Raw genomic sequence first — 27,731 nt, 5'->3', positions numbered from 1 at the left:
TTGTATTAACTCTTTATTCAGACAGCCACACCTAGTGCCTAATGCCTAACATCATACATCTTCCACTGATGTCACAAAAGAGATTTACATAATTCAATTTACATAATTCCAGAAACAACTGCTCTAAAACAGGAAAAAATAAAGCTCAATTTAACCTTTCATTAAATACACCCAGAGAATTAACTAGGCAAATCTTGCTTGGTGATGAAGCCCTCAAAATTTAGTGTCGTAAGGATCTATAGAACGAGAACAGAACAGGGTAGAGCAGTTTTTCTCCGATATTGGTCAAGGCAGAACGCTTGCAGGCACAAACAAAGATGGGGTCTTGCGGAATGCTTTAAGCCAGGAGGTCCCTGATAACCTGAGCGCTGGGGTGGGGAAGAGTTGGCGGATGTGGTCCTGGACGCGGCCGGTGCACTGGTTCAGGTGTGAGGGGAGGATGGGCGGAGCCTCACTTGCGGGGCTGGTGGATGTGCTGGTTGATGTGGTGGCTAGGGGGGAGCTTCTGCACCGCTGGCACAGGCTTTGTATGGGCCACCTGAGCTGCAGCGGGGGTGAAGTCCTTATCCCCCTGAGTAAAATCACACAAGGAAACTGGGTTAAGTTTTAAAAACATACAAGAGTACAGACAGCAAGATACTTAGGTCCATTTCTATAATTACAAAAAAAAATCTCATGTATTGACAAACTAATTCAGTTTCTATTCGATTCCAAGTTATTTGCATAGCTTTTTACAAGAGCTGCTGTAGTGTAACTCCCTCAGAGCAAGAGGAAGAAACCAAAGACCTAAAAGGTGAATCCATCTTCTGAGTGACAGCAAAACAATGGCAGCAATTGCAACAAGAGACCATTAGAATAATAATGAAAGAAATGAAGGAAGCATCCTCATTACACAGATCCACAGCTCAATGCTGATTATACCCCTTTAGCCCATACCTGGCATTAGGCATGGTGCCAACCGGTTCCAGCTTGTCTGCTCCAGATAGGCCTAATCTATTGGCAGTACTTCTCTATAGCGACTAGACAGGCTGTGTGTGCACATTTGCACATCTGTGTCAGCAATGGGTGCAACTTAAATAAGCTGATACATTCATTAGATGGGGTGTCCACAAACATTTGGACATACAGTGTATGTCATTTACAGGGTGTTTTAGATTACAGTTTAAAATCTATACAATTTCAATGCATAGTAGATTTCCTTGGCCAAGCAAGTTAAAAACAGGCAATGAAAAGAAATCTTTATTAATTCTAACTTTAACCATGTGATGCTGTGATATTTTTGAAAAATATCAGTGTCAGATGTCAATGTCTTTTTGAATCTCTTTAAAGAGAGTACAAACAACGAAGCTATTTGCTGTCCAAGAAAACTGACCTGGACCAGCTAAGCTGATTTATAGGCATTCCTACAGAATGAGATTCATCCTGAAAGCGACCTATTTTAGAGTAATGTAATTTCATTTTTTAGATGAATGGGAAATCCCCTGTAGATCAGAAGTAACCTAGCGTTAGCAATGAGCTCCAATGTGAATCTGTCCTGATGAGGGGAAAAACAGCAGAAGCATAAAGAAGCCATAGACCCCATTGGCACCTGTTTAACCATGTGCATTTACACTTGGTAGTCAAATGTGTCTCTGGTTAGTCAGACCGAAATTAGACTGCTGTGTGGGGCAGAATTTGCAAATTTTCTTGTTGCACAGCAATTATTACAGGTGTTTGAGTCGGATTGGGGAGGGGTTTTGGTTGTCGATTGTAAGATTCTCCTCGGAATAGTAGAAACTGCTCTGCTGCTGCGTTCACTTCACTGACTTCCTGTAGCTGCTTCCCGCATCGGATTCAATACCCTGATGCTGGCTTACAGAGCCAAAATGGACCAGTTCCTACTTAAATTGCAATGGTCAAAAGCAGATCTGTACCAAGAGCCCTTCAAGCTTCAAGTTTGGCTTGGCTTAACCCGCCATCCTTTAAGATACATAAAAGACAAACATCCAGGCTTTTTTCTGTCCTGGCACCGAAGTGGTGGAACGAACTTCCCCTGGGTGTCTGAACGGCACAGTTGCTCGCCGTCTTCATCTCAGAGCTTAGAGGTATCTTTTGTATCCTAGTCTTTACAAACTAGCTATGGATATTTTCAGAGTAAACAGCCAAGCACTATTGTAAGTCGCTCTGGACAAAAGCGTCTGCTAAATGCTTAATGTAAATGTAATGTGCACTTCGAGAACTTTTCTTATTCAGACTAAGAAAACACATCAAATGAATGATTTAATATGGACAAATCCTCAGAGGACACAACTCCAAGAAACACAACTCAAATAAAGCCAATTTTGCAAACAACCAAAACAGATTGAGAGGAAATAGAAGTATAATAGTTCAGGCAGGGTCACAGGATGAAGACGGCCTCAGATATGAGAATCTGCAGAGGAAATGCTAGGTAATATTTGGGGCCAAAATACATTGGGTGACTCAGGAAGGCGGTCATGCAAGATGTTCTAGGAGACAGAAGCGAGACCAATTCTGCAGCAGTATTCTGATCATGCTGTAATAGGAGATTAAGACGCTTAAGCACAAGTGTAGATCTTGATCACTTCACAGGCAAAAGGTGCATGATGGCTCAGAGCAAGGCCGGGGTTCAGAGCTGTTCCCCAAGCAAGCATCCCCCCCCCGCCACCCCACACACACATTCTGGTGGAGCTCGATTAGCTTCAGCCTAATTAATACCAGCGCTCTGCTGGGCGGGAGTCACAGGTCCTCAGATAAATAAAACATGAAATCCCTCTGAAACACAGCAGGAATTCACAATGCAACCGGAGTGCTCACACAAACACACCCAGCGCAAGAGGGGGTCACAGAACAACTCACACAGCTTTATTTTACCATATGAGTGCAGGGGTGTGTGCGTGTGTGTGTGTGTGTGTGTGTGTGTGTGTGTGTGAGATAGAGAGAGAAACAATAATTTTATGTGCTACTCATAATACCCTGCCAACATTCTTCTGTGCTAAAGAGGATTACTTAAAGGGCCCATACACAAAGCAATGTTCTTGCATTTTATTTGTTCTATTTTAAGTTCACTTATAATGGCTATGCTACCAAAATAGTCAGAAAACATACAGATGGGTTTCTTGTTTACAAACATTATTGGGTGCGTTTACAGACTGGGGGCAAAAAGGCTTGGGGAACATGGCTGGTCAGTAGGTTGTAACATTAGCCAACTGCTGTAACCAATTCTGTAGATTCTGTAGATTATGCACTGTAGTCTGAAGTCCTGTTGACTCAATAATAAAATACAGGTTCAGAGTTGGATCAGTTTGCTCATTTTTCCATCTTCTATGATGTGGGATGTGATTCTCTCTGAATATTAAACATTTTCCATCTTCTCTACGGTTGGTGCAGTTCACTGCACAACATCCCCTCCTCATTGCTGCTATCTAGAATGAAAAGTGCTGCTTTCTGCACATCTCTGATGATGTTGCACAGAAACCCCTTTGTAATATATCTCTCATTATGCCTGAGAATGCATCATGGAACACTATCCTATCTTATCTTAAGCATCACAACCTTCTTATTAAGTGTGCATGTTTTTATGTACCAAACATATTTATTATTTATATTATATAAGCACTTTCTCCAATCTCACTGCTTTCTCAAGTGCGGGGTGTGTTGAGTACTGTGGTCTTCATACTGACTTGTGTATTTATTAGCATCTAAGCTTAGAGGTATATTTTGGATCCTAGTCTTTACAAACAAGCTATGGAAGCACTATTGTAAGTTGTTCTGGACACGAGTGTCTGCTAAATGCTTAATGTAAATGTAATGTGCACTTAGAGAACTTTTCTTATTCAGACTAAAAAAAACACATCAAATGAATGATTTAACATGGACAAATCCTCAGAGGACACAACTCCAAAAACACAACTCAAATAAAACCAATTTTGATTGGAAAGATTGAGAGGACATAGAAGTATAATAGTTCAGGCCTGAGAATGCATCATGGAACACTTTCCTATTCTTAAGCATCACAACCCTCTTATTAAGTGTGTATGTTTTTATGTACCAAATATATTCATTATTCATATTACATAAGCACTTTCTCAAATCTTGCTGCTTTGCCTAGAACACTTTATGAAACCAAATACAGCACAACTATGACAAATTGTAGTCCACTAATAACCTTTGTAGGATCATAATTCATAGTAGACATCGATTTACCAACTTCCCTTTTATCTGTGACATCACAACCATGAAGAATTAATAACATTGTAACCATCTTCCTAACTAAGTTTTATGTACCAAAAATGGTCATCCTTCATATAACGAATGCTTTTAAAAATATCTTTCTGCATTCCTGAGAATACATCATGGAATCACATTCTTTTTTAATGAGCAACTTTATGACAATTTTATGAGTTTTATAAGTTTGACAATTACGATGAATAACAGTCCACTTCTAACCTTCACGAGGTCATAATTCATAGTACACATCCATTTACAAATGTTTCCATTTTCCCATACAATATTATCGTATTCTATAAATCACAACATGATGAATTGTAGTCCATTGTAATTTTAAGTCAGAATTTCTATCACACAACCATTTTCCAACCGCTCTCTCCACCCTATAGTACATCTTTGAACCCTATTTTTTCCTATGACATCAAAACACAATTATAGTCCATTTATAATGTCTGCAAGGCTTAATGTACTAAATGATAATTCAGTCATAATTCAGGTTACGTGACTATGGTCCAACTTTCTTTATTCCCAAATATACAAGTAGAAAGGGAATACCATTCTATTTTGACATCACAGCCATGTTGAATTATAACCACCTGTACGGTTTGTCAACATTACAATTATAATTAACATTACACAACCATGGTCCAACCTCTTAAAGCTCCATGACCCATATTACTCCACTGTTTGTGGGATTTATACTTATTATAAACAGTTGTAATTTATATTGCTTGACCATTTTCCAACTACTCTTCTTACCCTAGAATACATCAACACTGGTAGGGCAATCCGGGAGAATTCAAAAGTTCTAACTGCCCCGTAGCTTCCATGTACAGACTATTTCTATTGGTCCATTCTTCATGAAATGTTCTCAGTGTAAAGGGCAGCAGGTGTTTCCAAATACTATAAAACACAAAAAAAGCTACAAAAATACTACTCTGTTCACTCATATTAATCTGCAACCCCATCGCTAAAACCCCATACAGCCGATGGGCGTTATGTCATAGACCGGCTTAAAAGCTGAGAGAGAGACAGACCAATCCCACACTGTGGGGGATATTAGGGTCAGCGTGGCTCTCTTCTCACACTCTCTGCCTTAACTGGAGTCTAGTTCTCTAAAACATTTGCAGTCATTAAAATAACCAATAGAAGTCACAACTATTTTTTTCTATTTTTAATTTTTTCTTTTTCTCACACTAATGACATGTTGTTGGTCACCCACCCACATATTACAAGGATGAGGCCTTTTAAAACTGCTCTGTAATTATCTACAGCAGTGAGTCTTCCCAGGGGTTCTGCAGTGGAGACAATGGAGGTTAATGGGGCATCCTCTCAGGTTATGATCTGGTTATGAGACACCAACACAAAAAGAGGACAGGGAAGTGTGTTCTAGGCAGAGCGTAAAACATTATGCATCAGACTATTGACAATATTAATAACTGGGGTGAAACAAAGCGCATGCCAAAGCAAACAGCCTCGCTCCTCAGCCTCAGGCTACTGCTGAACTGCTGCTTGTTGTGTTGATCTAGGGATAGACGCGTGTTTGATAAGAATCTGTTGGTGCTTCTCGATGTCAATTACAAGATAGCACAGATAGAAAGGCAATTTTGTAGGCTGCTCAGAAGCAAGAACATTAAAACCATTCCTGTGCTAGAAGTGAAATCAGACACCGAAATTGAGTTATGATTTTGTACAAAGTTGAGCTCACTGGTTAGTGTATAAACTTTGTCCGTTGCCTTGTTACTCAGGCCTTGTTTATAGCTGGTTCTTGTCTTAAATAACCTGCTAAATGCTTACAGTTAGCAGTGTGCTACCAAACCTACCTAACACTACTCTATGCTTCTAGTACTTGTCGACTAAATTAGCCAATGTGGTAATAGTGTAGCGAGTAACACCACTGCTCTCCCACATTAGGGTCCGATTCCTTGGCTGGACACAATGCTACACCTACAAATTGTGGCTCTACATTCACCTCCATGTGTAACATGGTTCACCCTCTGTGTAACAGACTGTGGATTACAGCTTCAGCCAAATGCCTTACATGTAAACGTAGGCCCATAGCTTCGCTGCAACTTAAGACACCAAACATGTGTTGGCTGATGCACTATATTCGTACTTGTGAAGAATACAAAACAAATCAAATCATGGTTTCTTTAAGTGAAATTTAAGTCCGCTAGTCACTCAGGCCCTGTTCATGTCTGGAATTACCATCCATTTCCAATGGTCTGATCATAAGTGGCCAGCAAGAGGTAGAGCTATTTACACCTGCCTTTTCATTGTGTCCTAAATGTGTCTCCAGCGCCTACTTCTGATTGGAATGTTTCGATTTTGTGCACTGCTAACAGAACTTTTAAAGAAATGATGGTACGCTACAGTTACTGACCACATGCATCCCTGACCCCTCCAAAAGTGATTTGTTTGGTCAGACCGCAACGCAGCTCTAAGATGCATTAGACATGTCCTACATGCTGCTCACTTATAACAGGATCACCAAATAAATGCACTTATACAGTACATCAAGTTGTGAATGGAGCCTTGGAGACACCCATATCTTCAGATACAGCAATGTTAGCTACTTTACTGCACCCTTGCAAACCCTTCCCTCCCCATACAACAGACTGAACGTGTTCAATCCATCAGAAATCTCCAAGAGCTGTGTGATGTGGCTCTGACACTGCGCATGTGCTTCCAGAGCCTTCTGTGGACTTTGTTTGATCCTTCAAGTGAAGCACAGCCTTCCTTCTCTGTTCTTTCATGTAAGCATCTGGGCTCTCCAGAGAGAAGGGGTGAAGCACAGTACCCTACCTGCACACAGATTACCTACCCACATATACACACACCCACACAGAGCCTAGACATTTACAGAGACTGGCAGGTACCCAGAGGACACGTCACAGAGCATCTGAATTATACATCACGTACAGTTTGTGAGCATATGTCTGAGGACATTTCGGAGAAAGTGCAAGGCCTGGTAAACCCCGGCCACCTGCATAAATCAAAACCTTCTAATCACATCAGGCATTAGATTACACAGATCTGGAGTAGAGTAGTTACATCATTGTGAATGGATAAAATGTGGCTTACCTTAGTCACCACTCCAGAGACCACAACTGTTGGCTTTGGTGGGCTGAAAAGAGAATGGAGAATTGCACATGAAAACTCAGAAGGTCATCTGCTAACAAGCATATAATTGCTGTCACGCAAAAACCTTGTATCCTTAAAATGGCAACTTTACAGGAGAAGAAAAGTCAAAAGTCAAGGTAAAGAAAATGTAAAGAACACACTGTAAAGAACAACTGCCAGATTCACATTATTGCAAAATGTGAAAACCAGTAAAGTTGGAGATACAAGGATTTTACATGACAGCAGTGATGACAAATTAAACAGAACCATGCACAATAAACAGCTCTTTTCAATCCTAAATGGCACAGCACACCTTAGGCCTCTCCAAATGGTTGCATTAAACCAAGCTGAATTGGCTACCTCAAGGCTACACGGTCAGTATAAAGTGTCTTGAGATTTCATTATTTCCACCCACACAGAGCAGACAGCAGTGGCCGAGAGGCCGTACCGCAGCTAATCACACAGACACACTCCCTGGTTAGCTGAAGGTCAACAAGTGCTGCTATCCTGGCAGTCACGTTTGTCCTGTGAACGCTCAATTAGGGCTTTCTCCCACTCCCCTGTGGAACAAGCCCCCCCATCCAGCGCCACAATCAACAGCAGGAACCGGCCACTTGCACATTCAAGTGTGAATAATGGGCTGCGTGGACAGGATGCTAACGAAAGGCTAGCCCTAGTGTGTCCATCACTAGATCAAGCTAATCTCAGATTCAGCCCATGAGGAAGGCAGCACACTCATTCCACCACGGCTAATGGCTGGATTATTATCGGTGTAATTACAGACAGGGCTAAAAATAGCCTGAGAAGGTGTACAGTCTCATTCAAAAGCCAAGCAAGGTGGAGAGAGACAGAATTATGTGAGGGCATGCACAAGGATTTGGTGACATGAAAGGCAATTACAGATTTAAGAGCATTTATGTAAAATTGTGCAGCACTGTAGGAGTTGGTGTTGACTTGGGTACTTAAACGGATGGGTGTTTTAGAGCTGCACAAAGTCATAAAGACGTCTTTTGATATCATTAATTTTTCATCAAATCAAATCAGATAAAAATTGAATAATTAATTAATATTTTTATTAATAAAAATAATTTAACATTGTTAATAACATTAGGCCTTATTCACCAACCGTTCTTAAAGCGTTTAAAAAGATTGACATTCAACAATGTTCTTTGGATTTGAAAACATAATAAATCAGATGTAAACTTGTCAGGACGTTTCTCCTCCTAGGAAGATATTGATGAGGCCGATATTGATGTTTCCTACTTTTTTTTTTTTTTTTTTTTTTACACAGCATTTTTTATTGATATCGGTCATTTGCATAACAAAAATGCACACGATAAACAACAATTTAGTAGATCAATGGAGTTTAATTTAAAATGCTACATAATTTACTTTCATATTTTCAGTTTTTCCTGACTTTTAATTGTTATTAGAAATGTGTGAACATATCTGTTTCTCAATACTGATATTGATCCCTTATCCGTTTTACTTGGAAATTCTAACAAACTAAACCAAAACAAAAAAACTCAAAACATTTCCTGCACATTGAACAACACAATTTACTGAGTTTAGGACAAGACAAGTCCAGAGGCATCTGTGGACCATGGTGCAACATGAAAGAAAACCAATGAACATTTCTTATTGTACTTTATGTATCTGTTTCTGTATCAAACATGGAACCCAGAATAATACAATAAATACCATCAACACAACAGACATCAGACACAGTAAACATACAGTGCAGCGATGACACAGCACTCAGCACTGAATGTGTGGTAGGGATAAGGTAAGGTGCAGAGGTATGTAATGTGATATGACAGATATATGCAGTCAGCTTATATGTAAACACAGCAGCTTGTGAGGTGAAAAAGAACAGTTCTTATGTAATACAGTATTTAGCAGCTGGTATCCTGATAGGTGTGCAAGTAGGGTGCATCAATAGAGACATGTGTGTGAGTGCATATGAAGTATGTGTGAGTTTACCCCCCTAGAAATGTTAAACTTTATTGTATTGTATTACTGTGCTGTACTGTGTAATTGCTAGTGGCTGCTACATTTCCTTTGGGATCAATAAAGTATATATTTATCTTTTGGGATCAATAAAGTATGTATGTATGTGTGTGTATGTATCTATCTAATTATCTATTTAACAATCTATCTATCTATCCTTAGTACATTTACAGTCAATAGTAATCGTGCATTACAGTGTGTAGAAGTATGTTCTCTGGAAAGGATTTGTTAACTTATTTGTTACTTTAAAAATCCACAATACAGGTCATGACCAGGGGTTCCCAACCGTTCCCATCTAGCAGAGTGATTAGGTAAGTGTATACCGAGCACACAAAAATACAATGCACTGCAGATCACGTGTTTGAAAGAAATATTGGACAACTCTAATGGCAAATTATTATTCCGATCCTAGTCGACAACTAACATGCATGTGTATCCATGTTGGGTGATGTCAAACCAGGAGAGTCAAGCTACAGCCAAAGCACAAAATGACCTATAAAAAAATTCTGTGGGCTGTGGGAGTAGCCTGACTCCATCGGAGCAATGTGCCGAACCATGCCTCTGGACCCAAGCAGCCGTCAGCTCTGGAAATTACTCTCGTTTGTTTTCCAAGAGAAAACCTTCCCCTCAACGCAGCAGCCATGGGAGAGGGTCAGGAGTGATAATTGACCTTGACGTGAAAAATGATACTTGTCGCAGTTCAAAATGAAATTATGTCCGTCAAAGAGAAGAACATCTGAAAACTCAGTTTCGGGGCGCTGCGGTTGGGGCCACCTGCTCAGTCAGTTGTCCACTAGAACACTAGAGTCTGCAAGTACATGCAAAAACATCTCTATTCCAGGTCCTGTATAGAGTAGGAATTTATCTGAACCAATACCTGGAATCTGTTAGTTTAGGGAATAGTTTGGTGAAAATGGAAGCATATGTACAGTAATTAGGATTGCACAAACTGCATGCTGCTATCTAAAAAAAAGTGGATAATAGCTTGCCTCATAGCTAAAACCAGCTGTTGCAGGCATCACAAGGCCTGAAACATGTTGAAAACAGAACTGAGCCAACATCAACCACATTAGTACGTCGAGGTGAAATGAACAACTTCACAGATTTTTGAGGCAAACGGGTGATGATTTCGGCCTGCCATTTTTACAATAATTGCTGTACATAACCTTCAGCCTTGCAGCTTTAGCTAAAGAAGTAATTGCTGGACATCAAACAAGCTTTGTAATTGGCTGCCAAGTTGTGTGCAAGTCACAGAATTCACACCTTTACTACTTACATTTTTTTTTCCTGCTGGCTGTAATACAGCACAATTCTGAAGCATGTAAACAACAGACAGTGAAGGCTAGCCAGGCTAATGTACACAAAACAATATGTCCCCCCAATATACATTTTAAAAAGTTCAGTTTTGGAAGTTTTTTAATGCCAAATATAGAATATTCTTGTATATGTGATTATCTGACACAGCCTCTTTTCACTATACGTATTTAGTCAATCTCACACAACCCCCTCACGACAAATTGTCTTCACATTCACGATGAATGGACCAATAGAAATGCTTTGAAATAAACTTTTTTTTTATATACCGGCTTCGATTAAAATTAATTTTCTGTTTCCTGTGAATTTGCCATTTTGGAGAGAAGATTTTTGCGCAACAGCGATGATATGCATTTAGGGTTTGAAAACATATTTAACATAGAAGTACACTGAAATACAGCTGTGTTTGCATAATTTTACCCTAGCCCCTTAGTCTGTTATAATTAGCTCCACCTATAGAGCAAGCTTTTGCAGTTCAATTACATAAATTTTGGTTGAATTAAAATTTGTTCTATTGAGTCCTGCTTTTTATTCACTCCTCCAGCAGTCAGTGTAGGACTAATCGTTATGTGAAAGGGAAAAAAGTGGCTACTACTGTGAAGCACATCTTAATATCTCAATGAACTCTAGAAAAGTGCATAAAAGTGAATATATCAATGTGACAAGCACAAACCGTTACTGTGACGCTGTGAAATCCGGCTTGTGTCAGGGGTTTTGGGGCTTACTTTTGTGTGACGGGGTAAGAGGGCACCAGAGACAGCTAAGAGAAAGAGAGAAAGAGAGAAAGAGAGAGAGAGAGAGAGAGAGAGAGAGAGAGAGAAAGTTGCCAAAGGGATAATCCCCTTCCAGAAGCATCAGAGGGCTGCTCGGCTGACAGAACCTGTCTCAGCATCGTGGCTTTTTAATGAGAGGACTGTGTAATCTCAGATTAAGCTGCCACATTTCCCCCCCTACTTGTGTGGGAAATCTTAAAAGGCCCTGACGTCACGTCCTTTACAATCAGATCAACACTTAAAAATGCCATCTTGATCATTGGCTGTGCCACTGAACCACACACAATCACAATAATAAGACACAAACACAGCTTTTTATGTTTTTATGTTGATCGGAGGCTATAATTCTATACAGCCATTATCTGATGGGGAGAGGAGAACAGGCTGAGGTAAGACAGGCAGTGTAACCTCTTATCACATCTTTTACAGTTCAGACCGGAAGCTATGTCTGACATCTTCAGAAACTTAAACCAGGATGTCTGAAAAGTTTACAACGAGTACCAAACACACAAAAAAATCACTTTTTACTGGATCACTGTCTTCAACAGGAGGAATGCCATTTCAGGTCTGAGGGGGGCAGCAGCGTGCTAGCTCTTCGCTGAAATATACAGCCCACCCTCTTCACTAATTTCAGCAAATTCAGTGGAGGAAAGGCAAAAAAAACAAAAACCCCAAAACACCCTGAAATAATGTTAACGTCAAGGTTAATAACAAGGACTGTTACCTCTGGGCTACATATGAATTTTCGGCTTGGAGAAAAGAAAAGAGATAGGATGAGATGCAGACTGAATCAGCTGCTTCTCTCAAACACTGTGAGGCACATGAGGTGGAACTGAATGATTGGGGAGGGCACAGCCTGCCCAGAGAAAGCTAATTAGAAAAATTCCTGCAGAGAAATTATGTATTTACATATTTCTGCTCCTTCACCATGCAGCAAAAGAGCAAAACACATAATCTTCACAGATCTCTCTCGCTATCTCTAACTAGTTCATGATTTTCCATAAGAAGCACATTGCTAAGGTATGCCATGACTGGACACATACACCGGTCGAGAGGAATGTAAATAGGCAAGTGGGAGCATACTGTTATTATCCTTGTCTATAATGTTAAAACAGAACTCAATTGTCTCACATTTAGAGCAAATGACTAACCACTCACTGGTTGCGCGCACGCACGCACGCGCACACGCACACGCACACGCAGGTATAAGAAAACATTGATTATATTAACAATATTGTGATATGTTTATTTTGCAATACTTTACAAACACATTATTATATTTTAATTAGTGGTTTACATGCAAAAACATGTGTCAGACAGCGGTTAATTTAGTGTAGCGTTTAAAACCCGACCACTAGACAATAGTAGCACTCTTCAGCCTTCAGATGCCACTGTTCTGATTTCATAAAAAGTCATTTTCATATTTTATATATGATCATGATACATATTGTAGCCCTAGATCCTTGCCGATACACAGTAGCTCTAGTGGCTACTAAGGTCATTTTAAGACCTCAACCCAATAAAGTATTAAAATCTGTTTTATGAAATTCGGTTTTTCTCATAATGAAACCTGGTACACAGCTTGAATGATCTCCATGATAAATGTCTTCTTAGTGTGTTTGAAAATCAGTTGTACAGTCCCTCAACTTTATTACTGCTCGCTTTTTGATTGGTCAGGACCGCTCTTGGCTGAAGAGTTCAAGTCTGGCTGGTTAGAAATAGTTTATGCACAGTAGAGCTGGGCAATATGATGATATTTTATGGTTTTGTGATAAATGTTATCATGCTATGATTTTCTAAGCGTATTGAGGATATTGTTAGTGCTTAAAACACTGATCAACTGCAGGTTTCATTACCAACAGCATAATAAGACCGGTTTAAATAGATGAAGAGCAGCAGATGTTGAATAAAAATCACTGTAGAATTTTTCTATATAGAATTTTTAACATATCGCCCAGGCCTAATGGACAGTGACTCTTGTCAGCACAACCTTAAAAAATAATAAAAATAATAAATTGAGATTTTATAACATTACATTTCTAAAAGTCATTGAAAAGACTTTAGACTACACTACACAAAAAAACAAAACCTCACTTTTATATTGAACTTTGGAGGTGTGAAAAAAAAACCTCCCTGCAGATTTCTGCAGAAGAACTGAAAGTCTCCAAAAATAAGTGGAAGGGTGGACGCAATAAATGCTGCAGCTACTGTATATAGTTCTTAGGGTTTCTGTATGTCTGTCAGTTAGCTGGTTGGTCAGTTATTCAGAAGAATTAGAAAGAGCGATAAAGGGAGACTAGATTGTCTCTGGGTTCAGTTTGAGGAAATGAAATGATTAGCAATTAATTACTTAGGCCATTAATTAGAACCTTTATATTGCTTTATATTTATTTATGGTCTGCATATCTGCTTAGAGTCTAGTGGAGAAATCACAACAAGACATGTGTGGACTGACCACTCCAGTCCAGACATTAATATTCTTAAAAAGTGGTGGGAATGACTTGGATGGTGAAAAGCAAAAAAAGTCTCCTGAAGAGAATGAAAGATTGGATGCAATAAATACTGCAGCATTTTAGGCAGCTGCCTGACAGTCGAGCAGGAGAGCAGAAGAAGTAAAATCTAGGCTGCCTCTGGCTTACGCTTTAGAAAATGAGATGATTAGCAATTAACAAGGCATCACTAACCTATGCAACTTCGAGACACATCTCATTCCGAATATTCCTATTGTCCACATTGCTGCTTAGAACCTATTGGTTAGGAAATCACAAGCCATCTGTGGGAGCCATGGCAGTAGAGCTAACAAAGCTAAATTGGACTGAACCTGTACACCCACAGCCATCTCCTGATGTGAACAAGTTCTACCTTCTGCTGGATTACGCTGTACCCCCCACAACAAACAGCGCGGCCCACAATGAGGTGTGACAGCACGGAGGGTGGACTTGTTAGGTTGTTTAGGTGTAAAGAACTTCACTCTCAAGTGCTCATTTAGTTCAGCGGCGCATCCCGTTTGATTGACAGGTAAACCCTGTGAACGCTTCTGCTGCAGTAATGAGAAAGTTACTCAGGAAGGGACTCGAGCAACACAGGAGCAATGCAAATGTGAGCAGATTAGCTATACCACCATGCAATTATTCCAACGGCATGCACACACTTCGCCACACAACTCATCGAGGGGGAAACTAGCATGGAAATAATGGTCATCAAACTGTCAGTTAACAATTCTCTCCCTCACCCCTTATCGCACTTATTCCTTCCCCTCGAGAAACCAAGCTCTTTGGAGTTTAATTCAGGAATACAATAAGGCACGGCAGCACAATTCACTGAATGTGAATCAAAATCAGGCCTCTGACCTCTACAATTAGCAAAGAGCTGCATTAAATTCCTTTCATTTAGAATCACGCCCAGTGAATCATAATGAAGGATTGACTAGTAGAGAACAGACAGGCAAGCTTTAAAAGACCCATATAACACATCTCACACACACACAAAGTCACTTCATATAAAAACTGCATGTCTAATACTAATACAGATACAGATTTTAAGACACTAAATAACAAAGACCATCAAGATCCACTGACAATTTTTAATTTGTATTTTAAAATCCTGTATTTTATAGCATGTTATTATATATAGGAGCAGCATTTTTTTGCTCCTGGGCTCCCTCTACAGTTGTGGAGAGTAACTCAATGTTATACCACTGTCACAAATACATGATCAGCTTCACACATGCATTTCTGGACACGCTGAGAGATACCGACAGAACCGTCACAGAAAGTGACAGAAGCATGTGGACTGTGGCAGGAGAGTAATTACAGGATTTGCATGGTTCTCATGGGAGGTCATAATGCAGTAGCAGCAATGACAGAGACTTCATTCCACCCGTTATAAGTCAGTGTACAATCAACATGCTTTTGAAGTAGTAATGTGATGTTAAGGTTGCTACATAACGTAAATTTAAACATCTGTTCTAAGATGTCCTCAATCCTAAAGACTATGTAGCACCAGAGATGAACTTTCTGACCAGACATTTTTCTGATCCATTTTACCTTTAGGCTAAAAGTTGGGTTTGTCACAAACAGCAGCAGCACAGCTCAGGTGGTTCCTACTTCCAGGCAGTTGCTAGGCAGTTGCAACATGATCACTGGGGTGAAACTGTTTTTTGCTAACTGCTAAGATGTGCCAAGTGGTGGCCATGGTATCCCATGAGGTTTCTGGGTTTTTGCTAAACATTTGCTTTGGTTTTTCAAATTGTTGCTATGATATTGCTGTTGCTACATGGTCACTAAGGTGAAACTGTTTTTTTGCTAAGTGGCTGCTGTGGTTATAGTATCCCAGGTGTTGCTGTGCAGTGGCTGTGGTGTTTCAGGTGGTTTCGAAGAGGGTGTTCTAGTATTTCAGGTGGATACTAGGGTACTTCAGGGTGTTGCAGAGGTCTCAAAAAAATCAAATGTGTATACATTTGGCTTTAAAGGGTTAAATCAGTGTAAAGTGACTGCATGTTCTGCAATTACTCTCCACATCTCCACCTCTTAAACTACAAATAAACTTAATGTCATAATGACTACCAGCCTGTTACACTTCGACACACAGCAAAGCGTTTCGAAAAGGCAAGTCTTATTTTTGGTCAGTGCTGAAAAGATGACTGCTCACCAGCCTTTCATAATTTGCAGAGCTTTGCAGCATAGCTTTCCTCTCCACTTACACTAGATGATGCAACATGTTAAGGGCCCAAGCACCTGTGTCCATGCACAACAGGTTACAGCCCCACCCCTCAGTGCTATCTTGCCAGTGAGAGTTTAAGATAAGATGAGGGAGCATGGAACTGGGCACAGTTTTTCCCTCCGGACTTTAGACTTTTTAACAAAGAGAAAAGAGCGCCACTGATCGTGTGAACATTTACAAACCTGCTGATTGTACAACAGCAGCAGGAAGGATAGCAACAGTGATGACTCAATGCAGAGGGGTGGCAAACTTCAAACACTTTGAGCCTTAAGTAAAACAAAAGAAATGGTAGAAATGCAAGTTTTTCATGAGAATTTCTAACTGAGGTGTACAATAATTTGTCATTCACTCACATGAAAGTATAGCATTTACAAGGCAATTCAAATCGAAGACTCCATTTAAAACTATACCCTCTATCTCAGTGGTGGGCAACTGGGCCTTGGAGAGCCAGAGTCCTGCACAGCTTTGTGCTTTTCCTGCTCAAGCTATCGTAAATTCAACTTACCTGTTTAGTAAGTGCCAGGTGTAGTAGAGTATGTTAGAAAAGGGGGGGTCAGCAAACTGTGCCGGACTCCGACCCTCGGTTGCCAACCCCTGCTCTATCTGAATGTGTGCAGAGAGTAGACAGGAACACTTATACATCCTTCGAGCTGTAAAGTGCTCTTATTTTCCCTTGAGTCACTAAACAAAGGTGCAACACATTAACATATCTCTGGTGGTTCAGTCTAGACTATTCATACTACAGTTCTCAGTAATTTTATTTTATTTATAAACTCTATTTAATATTAATTAAAAAAACAACAACTTGTATTTCCATTTTTTGACATCTGGTAGCTGTTGGAATAAATTCTTCCATTAAAAGTTTAAAATTCCATTAAAAACATTTTTTTCTGTCATATAAAGTACATATATAAGTACAAGGTTTTTGTGTGACTGCGAAGAGATGTTATATAAGGCTATGCACGTTGTAAGACTGTGCGAGAACAAGATACCGCAGCTTGTTGTAATATTGCAATAAAACATTTCGACAAACACATTTCAGCTGAAAGTTCTTGAAGCACTCTGGAAAATCACAGAAAAATTCAAGGTCTGCTAAACAATGAGGGTTTAGTCGCACTAAAACAATGTATGAAGCTGTGCTTAGCACCGGTGCCTACAGTGAATAAACTCACCTTGAAACAATCAGAATGATCGTTTCTACTAAACAGCAGCACAGAAATGAGAATGTACTCTATATCTGTGAAACTGGCGCAGTGGGAGCGGTTGCAGATTGCCTTCAGGTGACTAAATTGTGAGAAATGTACAATGCAGGTTGCTCTACAGGGGTAGATGAGGCTTACCGAGCAGAGTCAGTGAAGTGAGGGCAGTGAATGCAGTGTGTGTATAAGAGAGAGAGCACCGAGTCAGGAGGCAACCCTAGAGCTGCTGCAGGGTTCAGCTAGTGACACAACTCTGGCTACCACTCGCTGTGCACACTCTAGGGCCGTATTTACACACACACATACACACAAATGTATTTGATTATGTTGCACATGTACCTCTAGAATAATAATTCGGACAATATTCATATGACAAATACGCAATAACGAAGCATATTGTTACATTTAGAAAGCATGGTATTTTTGACATGGACTATAAGAAATACGATCACTGCATTTTAGTCAAACAAGGTAGAGTTTCATGTGCAGAGCAACTATATGCGGTCATATTATAGCCATATGCTTTATTAGATGTTTGTACAGCTGTTATGTGTTTGGAAAACCTTCATAGCTCTTAGAGAAGGGTGCAATGCTCTATTCATACTCAAGGTTCTACCACCTGAATAATATTGCACTCTTAAAAATAATGATGTTACAAATGCTCCTTTAAACAAGGTCATTTATGAGATCAAATGGGTCTCTTCAAGGTCAAATAAGGGTTAAAAGGAGATGTGCGCATGTGGAGGGCCTGTAAATTGGTAAATAATCTTTACATTACACTCACAGTCCTCTATGACAAATATGGTTATTCTACGGCAGCACTAAAAGAATTTATAGAGTATAATTTATTTTGCTTTTTTTTTTGTAGGGGAAACCAAAGATATAATGCCACGGTCAAAGACTGTCGAAAAGAACAGCTGCTCACGAAATATTATCGGGCAGCTCATCAAGCATGGAGCAGAATGTGAGTTGACCAATTCTGTTTTCTCAGTTAACAGACAGTAATATGTACAGTACTGTATAAAATTAGAGACCACCCTTTATTTATTTAATCAAAAGTCAAAACTCTATTCATTAAAAAAACATAAGTAAAAGAAAACCCTATTTTAACAGTTAAGAGTTTTTCTGCTGAAATCTTCAGGGAGAGTTCTTTCTGCTTCTCATCGTCAAGGATACAATTAAAAATGTTAAGGTCTGGAGAACCCGCTGTTCTGAGAGCAGCATCATCAGTCCGATTTCTTCTTTTTCTGTTTACTTTCTGCAGTAAAAGCTTCTAGATCAGCTCCACATTCTCACAGTGGAAGGGTGATCAGAAACACTAAAACTTGATGTTCTCCTCTCTCTCAAAGCTGAAAGATTAAAGTGTATTTATCTGATGGAGGGTAGTTTAGATGGTATATCAGGGCTAGCATGATTTTTACGAAGCTCATTTTCTTTGCATGTCTCAGTAATTTCTTGACCTCCAGATTTGGAAAGTCCTGTTTTTTCCTTTGACATTCTCCTTCCTATATCTAATCTCCTCAGCTGTGTTTAATGGCCAATTTGAGTGGAAACTCAATAAGCAATGGGTGATCTCTTTGCACAGTGCTGTAAATTATTTAATAATGCATTGCTCGTAAATAGCAATGTTTCAGTTTTGGTGCATGGCCAATAAAAATCTTGACCACTGATTTATGATTACAGTTTAAAAGAAAAGAAAAAAAAAAAACTGCTCACAGTCGAGGCCAGACCACAAGACCTATGCAAAAGCATGCAAACATCTGACAAGTCAGTGACCCTGAAAATGAATTAAATGCTTCGGCCTGTTTCCGAACAGCATGAAACCCTCTTGCAAATCACTCTCTGTTATAGGTTCCCTTTCTGAGGAACAGGCCCACTGGACTGGCTTAGGTATAGGGGTATGAAATGAAGGGTGGGTGGGTGGTTTGGTGCAACCCTGCACCGCGGGCAGATGTCAGCAGCGTGGCGTGAGCCTGGCCTGATGGCAGATCGCATCAGCGTCTCGGAGCAATTCCATTTCGGCCTACCATCCATCTGAAGAGCCCAAATTGCATCCGGCAGGCAGTCCCCTGACTATCCTGCTTGACTTGCTGCGACAAATGCGCAATTTTTCCACCAGAAGCCACCTGCTTACCGCTCCCACACTGGGCACACTGCACTCAGCTTGAGGAAAGGAGAAGGGGGGTGGCTGGCACGTGTGTTTGTGTGTGCGTACATGAGTATGCATGTGTGTAAGGGGGGCAGGTGGTTTGACATATGAAGCATGCACTGGCACAGACACCCTTTCACCCAGGAGAAAACAAAGACTGATGCATGACAAGCACTATGAAGTACACAGTGCACTTGCTGAGATAAAGCTGTGTGACACTGGCCTCCTAGCTAGCACATCTGATGTGTTTATCCTTATTTGACACAAACACACACACACACAAGACTGACTGGATTCCCCTGCATTTCTCCACATTACCCAGAAAACCGTTTTCCCTTTCCTCCTGTATAGACTGGTTGAACAGCATCCACCCATTCCAAATCAAATCACAGAGTTGGTTAGGTTTCCATGGTAATCTTGGGCTACTATATTTAGAGTTGGACTGCTGGACATATCAAGGGCTGAAGCAAGGTTTCAAACACCAAAGAAAGAAAATGCCACTGTACACAGTTGCAATAGGGGCATGCTGGATGGATTCAAACACCACATTCACCAGTTAAATCCCTGATGCATTCCCAGATTCAAACCAAGATTATACAGTCCAGCGCAAAGCGCCAACTCAGGAAAACTTGCAATTTCCACCCTGCTTGCCAGAAATCTGAGGCAATGTCAAAACCACAGGGGGCCAGCCACTACCCTTAACCTTTTTTCATTTCTTAACTTTTCTAATATGTTAAAAGGTCTTGTTCCAAGATGCATGCATGTATGTTTTGTATGGCATGTTAAAGAGCAGCTAACAGCAGCTAAAAACATTAATATTGTATTTATTCTGTTACATGCTGTAACTATGAAACACCTTGGAAACCAGGGAATCAACAATGTAAAGGTAAAGGTGCACGTATTTATCACAGCACCAAGTACAGCGAAATGTGTCCTCTGCATTTGACCCTTGATCTGTGGAAGTGAACACACACATTTACACACTAGTAAACTAGGGGCAGTGAAAGCACACACACACACAGAGCAGTGGGCAGCCATCTCCAGTGCCCGGGGGCAAGAGAGGGTGAAGGACCTTGCTCAAGGGCCCAACAGTGGCAATCTGCCGATCCCGGGTACCGAACCCACAACCCTGTCATCAATAGCACAGACCTCTTACCACTATGCCACCACTGCCCCAATGTGACAATTTAAAGTAGTCCAAGTAGGCCAATTCAGGTGTATTTCACATGTCCGTCATTAGCTCTTCAAAACGTGATCCACTGCCAAACCTTTGTTTGCTCTCTATTTACTCCACTGTTTAAAAAGTGCCATAGACAGTCCCTACCAACATCCTATAGAACTGAGACAGGTTTTAGAGAATACTAAAGGGGTTTAAATCTCTGCAGTAAATAAAAATCCTGCTATTTGGAATGTGAATGACCTAGTACTAGTACCTGAGCCAGGTCTCAGATGCTTCTTCTATTGTTCAATGTTTTTTCTATGCGTTTCAGTTTATGTCTAGGACTTGGCAATCAGACTCACTGAACCATAAAAAAAATACTTATTTGCTCAGACTTCATTATGCCTCCGCAAATCTCAAAAAGCCTAATTTGCGACTATTAATCCTGTTAATTCTGGAGTAATTCTAAAGCCTTACACAGAGCAGTCATCTAATGGGTTTGCTATCAAATGGGTTTGATACAAACAAGAAGCTACGATGAATACTTATAGATTAACATTGCTAAGCAAGTTAAATTAGATTACTGTTAGTGTTGTGAAGTGGGAAGGCTTTTCTATGAAGATGATAAAAGCTATGTGAGGGCAGTTGATTGCTTGTTTCTTAAAGCCGCTGAATTCACTAAACAGATGAGGCGTCTGGAATTTAGCAAATCTGTGCAGCTGTGAGTGTGGTCAGGTGCACGGTGTCATTTTGCTTACAGCATGACGACAACATTACAGCATGTCGTCAATTTTACACAAAAAGCGTTGTATCTTCAAAATGGCAACTAGACAGAGGAAGAGCAACAAGCCCTTCTAACTTTTAATGGAAGTTGATGTAAAAACATTTTATTAAGCAATTTTGGAGCACTTCTATTGGTCCATTCACTGATCCAATTTTGAGACAGTGTAAAAAAGGGAAGAAAGGCAAACATGTAGATACAAGGTTTTTGCTGGACAGTGATGTGATGTGGCATGAAGTGACTAAGTGATACATTATATATTGTAAGTTTATACATAGTAGCAGGACATCTAGTAAAACTCCTCATATTACACAGGCTTCTGAGAGTAACTGGCATTCCAGAAGGCTGGAGGACAACTAGCACTGTACACTGATAAGCACTCATCTGCAAGCTCTACTTCACATGAGATGTGGGTCAGTAATCAGGCAATGAGCTGAAAGGCTAAGCTAAACAGCCTCTGCGCCCTGCCAAACGACCTGCAGCCACCATGTTCCTTATACTGACTCACAGCTTTTTACACCAAATAAATAAATAAAAATAATATCAATATAGGAAGTGCTAAAGATTAAACTAGCAGGGTTCAAAGGGCCTTAGAGGAACACTGAACAGCAACATGTGACTTGTGACTCACTATCTTTTAAGAGTACTGCCAAGTCCTACAATGCGCAAAAAAAAAAAAAAAAAAAAAAAAAAGCACCACTCGACTCTAAAGGGCCCTAAACCACAAAGAAAAATAGGAAGATGTGATCATATCCGGCAGTCATGCAGAGAGGACACACCCGACTGCACAAATGTTTCCTTCAGCTCATCGTCAAAGAAGAGGGGAAAAAAAACTAAATACCACTCTAGTACCAACAGCAGAGCAAACAGAAATCAGTCACCATTTCATGGTCCTGAGAGAGGCTGAAATATTCATCAGGCTGAATGGTGGCAGCTGGGCAGCGCAAATGCTGCCGTGGTGGGAAATGTTCTGGTTGCTTTGGTGTGTAAGTGTGGAAAAGTTGTCCTTTAAATGCAAAATGAGCAAGAGTGCCAGATGGGGTTCATTTCTGGAGCTGTGCCACACACACACACGCACACTTACACACACACACTCACACTTGTCTGCTTTTCAACAACCCGATGAGAACCGCTCACCTGCAATTGGGAAAATGCACAATGAGGACTCAATCTCACCTTTCACATGGAGCAAGCAGTTTGCACAATCAAACAGTCTTCTTAGATGTCATGCAGGAGTGTACTAGCCTAAAGTCAAGGCAAGCAATGAAGTAACGACTTCAGTAACAATTTTAAGAGGTTACGAGTTTACAAGGTTACAAGCTCAGAGCAAGGTCATTAGGAGTTTACAAGCTTGAGGTTACAAGGTAACATCCTTAGAGAATTGCTGGTATGAGTTTACAAGACAATGAGGTAACAGGTTTACAAGCTTACAAGGTTGTGAGTTCAAAAGCTTACAAGCTTATGGGGCTGCGAGTTTACAAGCTTACGGGCCTAGATTGATGATGTTACGAGTTTACAAAATGACGAGGTTACGAGTTTACAAGATCACAAGTTGACAAGAAAACGAGGTGAGCTTACAATCTTACAGGGTTACAAGTTTAAAAGACTACAAGGTTACAAGTTTACAAGCTTATGAGCCAACAAGGATACAAGCCTTATCATCATACCTTACAATTCTGAGATGCTTTTTTAAAAATAATACACAAGCCTATTTTAAACAGAAAAAGAAGCAGCTAGATAGAAACACAACTAGACACATTTAATAACATCCAAATCATATTTGTATCAGCAGATATTTAAAAAATATATACTGACATCAGATAGATGTGCTAAAATATACAAAAAAATAGGGTAATATTATTGATGAACCTGGCTTGTAATTCACTCACACTTAGAAGGCTGAAAATTCTCCACAAGTGGGTGCTGTTAACACTCAAACAGTCATCACTAAAAGTAGAGACATGCCTCATAATTAGTGAGCTGACTTTAGGGCGCACCCACTGAACCAAACCACCAACTTTCTGTCGAGGACACTCGACAGAAAATCTCTGCCAATAATGGTTGGCAATAGGGCGATATTTATCTTCATCATTATAGATTTAGATCATGACATTGCATCGTGTAATGCTTTATGTGTTTCATTCCTATAACAAATTTTTGAATGTAATACTATCGATTATTTCCTTCTGCTCCAAACCTCAGAAAACCCCAACTTGAACTGTCAACAGAATTAGACGCTCTAAAGCAGGATTACTGTGTCCATTGCAACAATCATCCAACACCAGTACCTGACTTCACTAATGCTTTTAAATATTGCAATCACATATTGTTAGAAATCCGGCGTCCAGGAGACAGATTCAGGAGTCAGGAGACTGGATCTTCAGTGTTGATAAGTTTATTGATACACATACAGAGATGTACGACTCGATCGGTCACGGTCAACCCAGTCTGATTAGGGGTATTTTGAGAGGGCCTTATATACATTGGAAATTGTGGGAGGAGAAAGGTTGATGAAGAGGAGTTTAAGGAGGGGTAGGAGGGGGATGAAGTTGAGGGGGGGTTGATTGCATACAAAGAGAGAGAGTGACCACTTTAGGCCAGCAGATGAAGGGTAACAAAAGGTGAGACAAAGGATTAAGATAACCATTTGAAACCACATGAAAGTAATGTTAGAAAGGGCCATATTTTCTCTCAATATTTACAGCAATGTTACAGCATATAGTGAAAAGCCATCATTAAGGAGCAGAGATTTCCTACAAATACGCTTGTTTTTTAGAAGAAATACATGAACAGTTGTCTACAAACTTTTGGACATAGTGTACAGTGGCTACATATATCTGTATATTAGTGTTTTGCGTGAATTCCATGTTACTTAATCACATCAACAGAGTTGAAGCTGATAAAAAAGTGAGATGTCATGTTCAGGCACTACTGTTTATACATAGTGAGGAAAGACCAAAGTCCGTTTTCTTACCTGCAGCTCTCAAACTCTTTGCTGTCCTTGTCTTCTTTCCTGTCGGACACTGAATCTCCTGTAGACTGGTGTTTCTGGACTATCCTCATCCCTCCTGCTTTGACTATTCCAACACAACCATGAGATAATGCCAGAAATCAGGGTGGAGCAGTCCTATTTACATTTCAATTAATCTCAGGGAAATATCTTGGCAGTGATCTCTGGATAGCTCAACATGTGATCTTAAAGCAATCAAATCAAACTAGAGTCTGAAACATGACACTGCTATTAGGTAATCAGTTGCCAACTCAGATCTATGCTTTTGGGCTGCACGAGGGAAGCCTGGGGCCTAGGTTTAAGCCCACATATTCATCAGATCTCTTTCAGGCACTTTCCACAGACTGTGGGAACACGACTTTTCCATTTCAGCCCAAATGAAACTGACCAATCTGCTAAAGAGACAAATCCAGAAAGGCATACAGTTAATGCAGCTATGCTATAGTGCTAGCTAAAGACTAAAACCCTGCAACACGCTTATTCTAGAGACATATCCTCATTATTATTCATATTGAAATATACTGATAATAATAATAATTGAGATAAGACAGTATAATCTTCCTGAAGTGTCCTGAAATGAAAACATGGCTATACGTAAACATTAGCCAGCCAGCTTCGAGGCTTCGGGGCGATTTTCCAATGCACGGTTTCCCCAAGTTGGATTACTACAGCCAAAAGTGAGGACACACCAGTACGAATGTGCCTTAGCTTGTCTCCAACTAAGAAGCTCAAGTTGAAGCTGGAGTTTTATGGATATGTGATGAATTCTGCTTTGTGGAAAAACCCCTCCTGTCAGACTGACCAGAATTTACAGCAGGAAAAACAGCAGTCGTGTCGTGTAAATACCTGCAGGGGGGTGTCCAGCTCGAGTGTCGTTCTTCTCTTTCGGCGGCGATGACATGGCTCATGTATCGCGTCTCAGGCAAAAATGTGAAACAGCTGCTAGCCGGAGAAAATAAACACTTATCTTCCCGACGGGAAACAAATCAGGTAGACTTCAACCGAGTTCGTCAACGTGGCTTTTTCCTGCCCATTGTTTGGCAAAGGTACGTCATGACGTCCGCGCACGGCTCCAACCAATAGGATCGCGCCGTGAGCTCTGACGCTTCTCTTCTTCGGTATGGAAAGTCGCACAGACCAAGAACTGGGGTTTGGAAAACGGCTGTTTTTCTAGCGGCCCGTTATTTCGGACTGCAGTGCGATGAAAAAGTCATTAAAAAAGCCCACACGTTTATTGCGTGGTCCCAGGTGTGAGACCCGCGGGACAGATCGTTTATCTGTTAAACGGGATTAGAAGGATGGTGGATGTGGCATGGTGTTTGTGGATTGGCTTAATTAGCTAAATAATTCTGCTAGTACAGAAATCTCTCTCTTTGTTCACTGTTTTACACGTTGCAAACATTCATACAGTACAAAAATATAATGTTGCTTAATATAAAACTTTGCATCTCCATTTTTGCCATTTTTCACTTTGACAAAGTTTAAGGGTTTTTTTTTTATGTGTGTATATGTGTAATGATGAATGGACCAATAGAAATGATCCAAAAGTACTTTTTGCACTGACATCCACTGAAAGATTGTTTTCTTTTTCGTGTGACAGCAACAAGATACAAATAAATGTGTATGGGGCAGTGGTGGCTCAGGGATAACAGGGTTGTGGGTTTGATTCCTGGGCTTGGCAAGCTGCCACTGTTGGGCCCTTGAGCAAGGCCCTTTACCCTCTCTGCTCCCCGGGCGCTGGAGTTGGCTGCCCACCGCTCTGGGTGTGTGTGTGCTCACTGCCTCTAGTTCACTAGTGTGTGTGTGTGTTCACTACCACAGATGGGTTAAATGTGGAGGACACATTTTGCTGTAAACTGTACAGTGACAAATACATGCACCTTTACCATTATAAAGTTAAGAAACTGTAAATATACACATACATATAAGATATAAGACAATGTTCAGATTATTTCTTTTATTAGCGAACTATTTTAGAACTGTCTGTGCATCCATTGCATTCAATGTACAAACACTGAGATGAAAACAGGGATTTGTGGTGTAATTTGAGTCACACAGGGGTGTGACTGAAGTCTACCCTGTCCAGCAGGATTTGGGAGATTAGAAAATAAAAGAAAAATGTTTGGGTCAGAAAAGTTATTTTTATTATTAAAATATTTTAATAAAGGTGTATAATAAAGGTTCACAACTGGCTGACATTTTGCTGTGTTTGCAGCGTTACAGCTGTCCCCACTTTCAGATTGCTACTTGACCACTTTTTTATTCAAATGAATGAACCTGATGTATGATTTAAAATTAGCTAACCTAAAAATGTTTACCTAAAAAGAAAATAACCTGGCACATAAGCATTAGCACTTGAGCTGTACTCACTTTCAGGATGCTAAAATCACTACTTGACCACTGAACTTTCACTTTAAATATACAACAAACCCAAACAGCTTAGTCCTGTATTTTTGTTCATTCATGCGAATTTGCCTAACCAAATGTAGATAGAGTTCAAATTCAACACTGTTTTTAATGAGGAGCTCTCCACGTTTCCTAGGCAAATTCCAATACCGGATTCCTGAAAGGGATCTTTCGATTTAATAAAGGCCTGAATCAGGCACTACTCTGTAAGTTCCTGTTCATTTTAGACTCATGACGTGGTCGGATCGATCTTGTGCTGTGAAATATTCAGAGAATTGAATATTTCTGCCAATGTGAGAATGTAGCAATGTTTATCCACTCTTACAAGGCCAAGGCTCCCATTTCCATAGTAGGGGCTCAATACTGGGCAAACTTCCAACTCTTGCCATCTCTTTTGAGAACTCACTGGTCACTTCATCTACAGAAGCATCTACAGAAGTATTGGTGTAGTCATGGATGGTTCTCAAGTCATGTTGCAAATACAACTTTGCATACAGATTTCTCCTGTACAACATCTGGAGAACTCAACCCTTCCTTTCTAGAGAGGCCAACCAGGTGCTCGTTCAGTCTCTTGTCACGTCAAGGCTTGAGTACTGTAACTCCCTTCTGACTGATCTTCCTTTGTGCACCATCAGGCCCCTGCAACTTGTCCAGAATGCAGCAACATGGATTGTATTCAACGTTTCTAAATTCAGCCATGTCACTCTTCTGCTGCGTTCTCTTTACTGCCTTCCTACCCTGATGTTGGCCTACAAAGCCAAGAATGGACCAGCCCCTCCGTACTTGATGACAATGGTCAAAAGCCGATCAGTACCAAGAGCCCTTTGAGCTTCAAGTACATCCTTTAAGATCCATGAA

The 27,731-nt window shown here is 40.3% G+C and overlaps 1 protein-coding gene across 1 annotated transcript; it reads right to left on the bottom strand.

Moving 5' to 3' along the window:
• On the bottom strand, positions 1–25,522 carry dap (death-associated protein). Its single transcript, XM_072658045.1, has 4 exons — positions 25,314–25,522; positions 24,432–24,534; positions 7,312–7,354; positions 1–571 (listed from the first exon to the last, which is right to left on the bottom strand). Exons 1-4 carry the CDS (start codon positions 25,366–25,368, stop codon positions 452–454), a joined length of 321 nt encoding a protein of 106 aa, XP_072514146.1. The 5' UTR covers positions 25,369–25,522; the 3' UTR covers positions 1–451.
• Positions 25,523–27,731: the final 2,209 nt, after the last annotated feature.

This window comes from Salminus brasiliensis, chromosome 1 (genome assembly GCF_030463535.1).
Source record: "Salminus brasiliensis chromosome 1, fSalBra1.hap2, whole genome shotgun sequence".
NCBI lineage: Eukaryota > Metazoa > Chordata > Actinopteri > Characiformes > Bryconidae > Salminus > Salminus brasiliensis.
The sequence above is the reverse complement of the archived record's forward strand: the minus strand, read 5'-3'. Positions and strand labels throughout refer to the sequence as shown.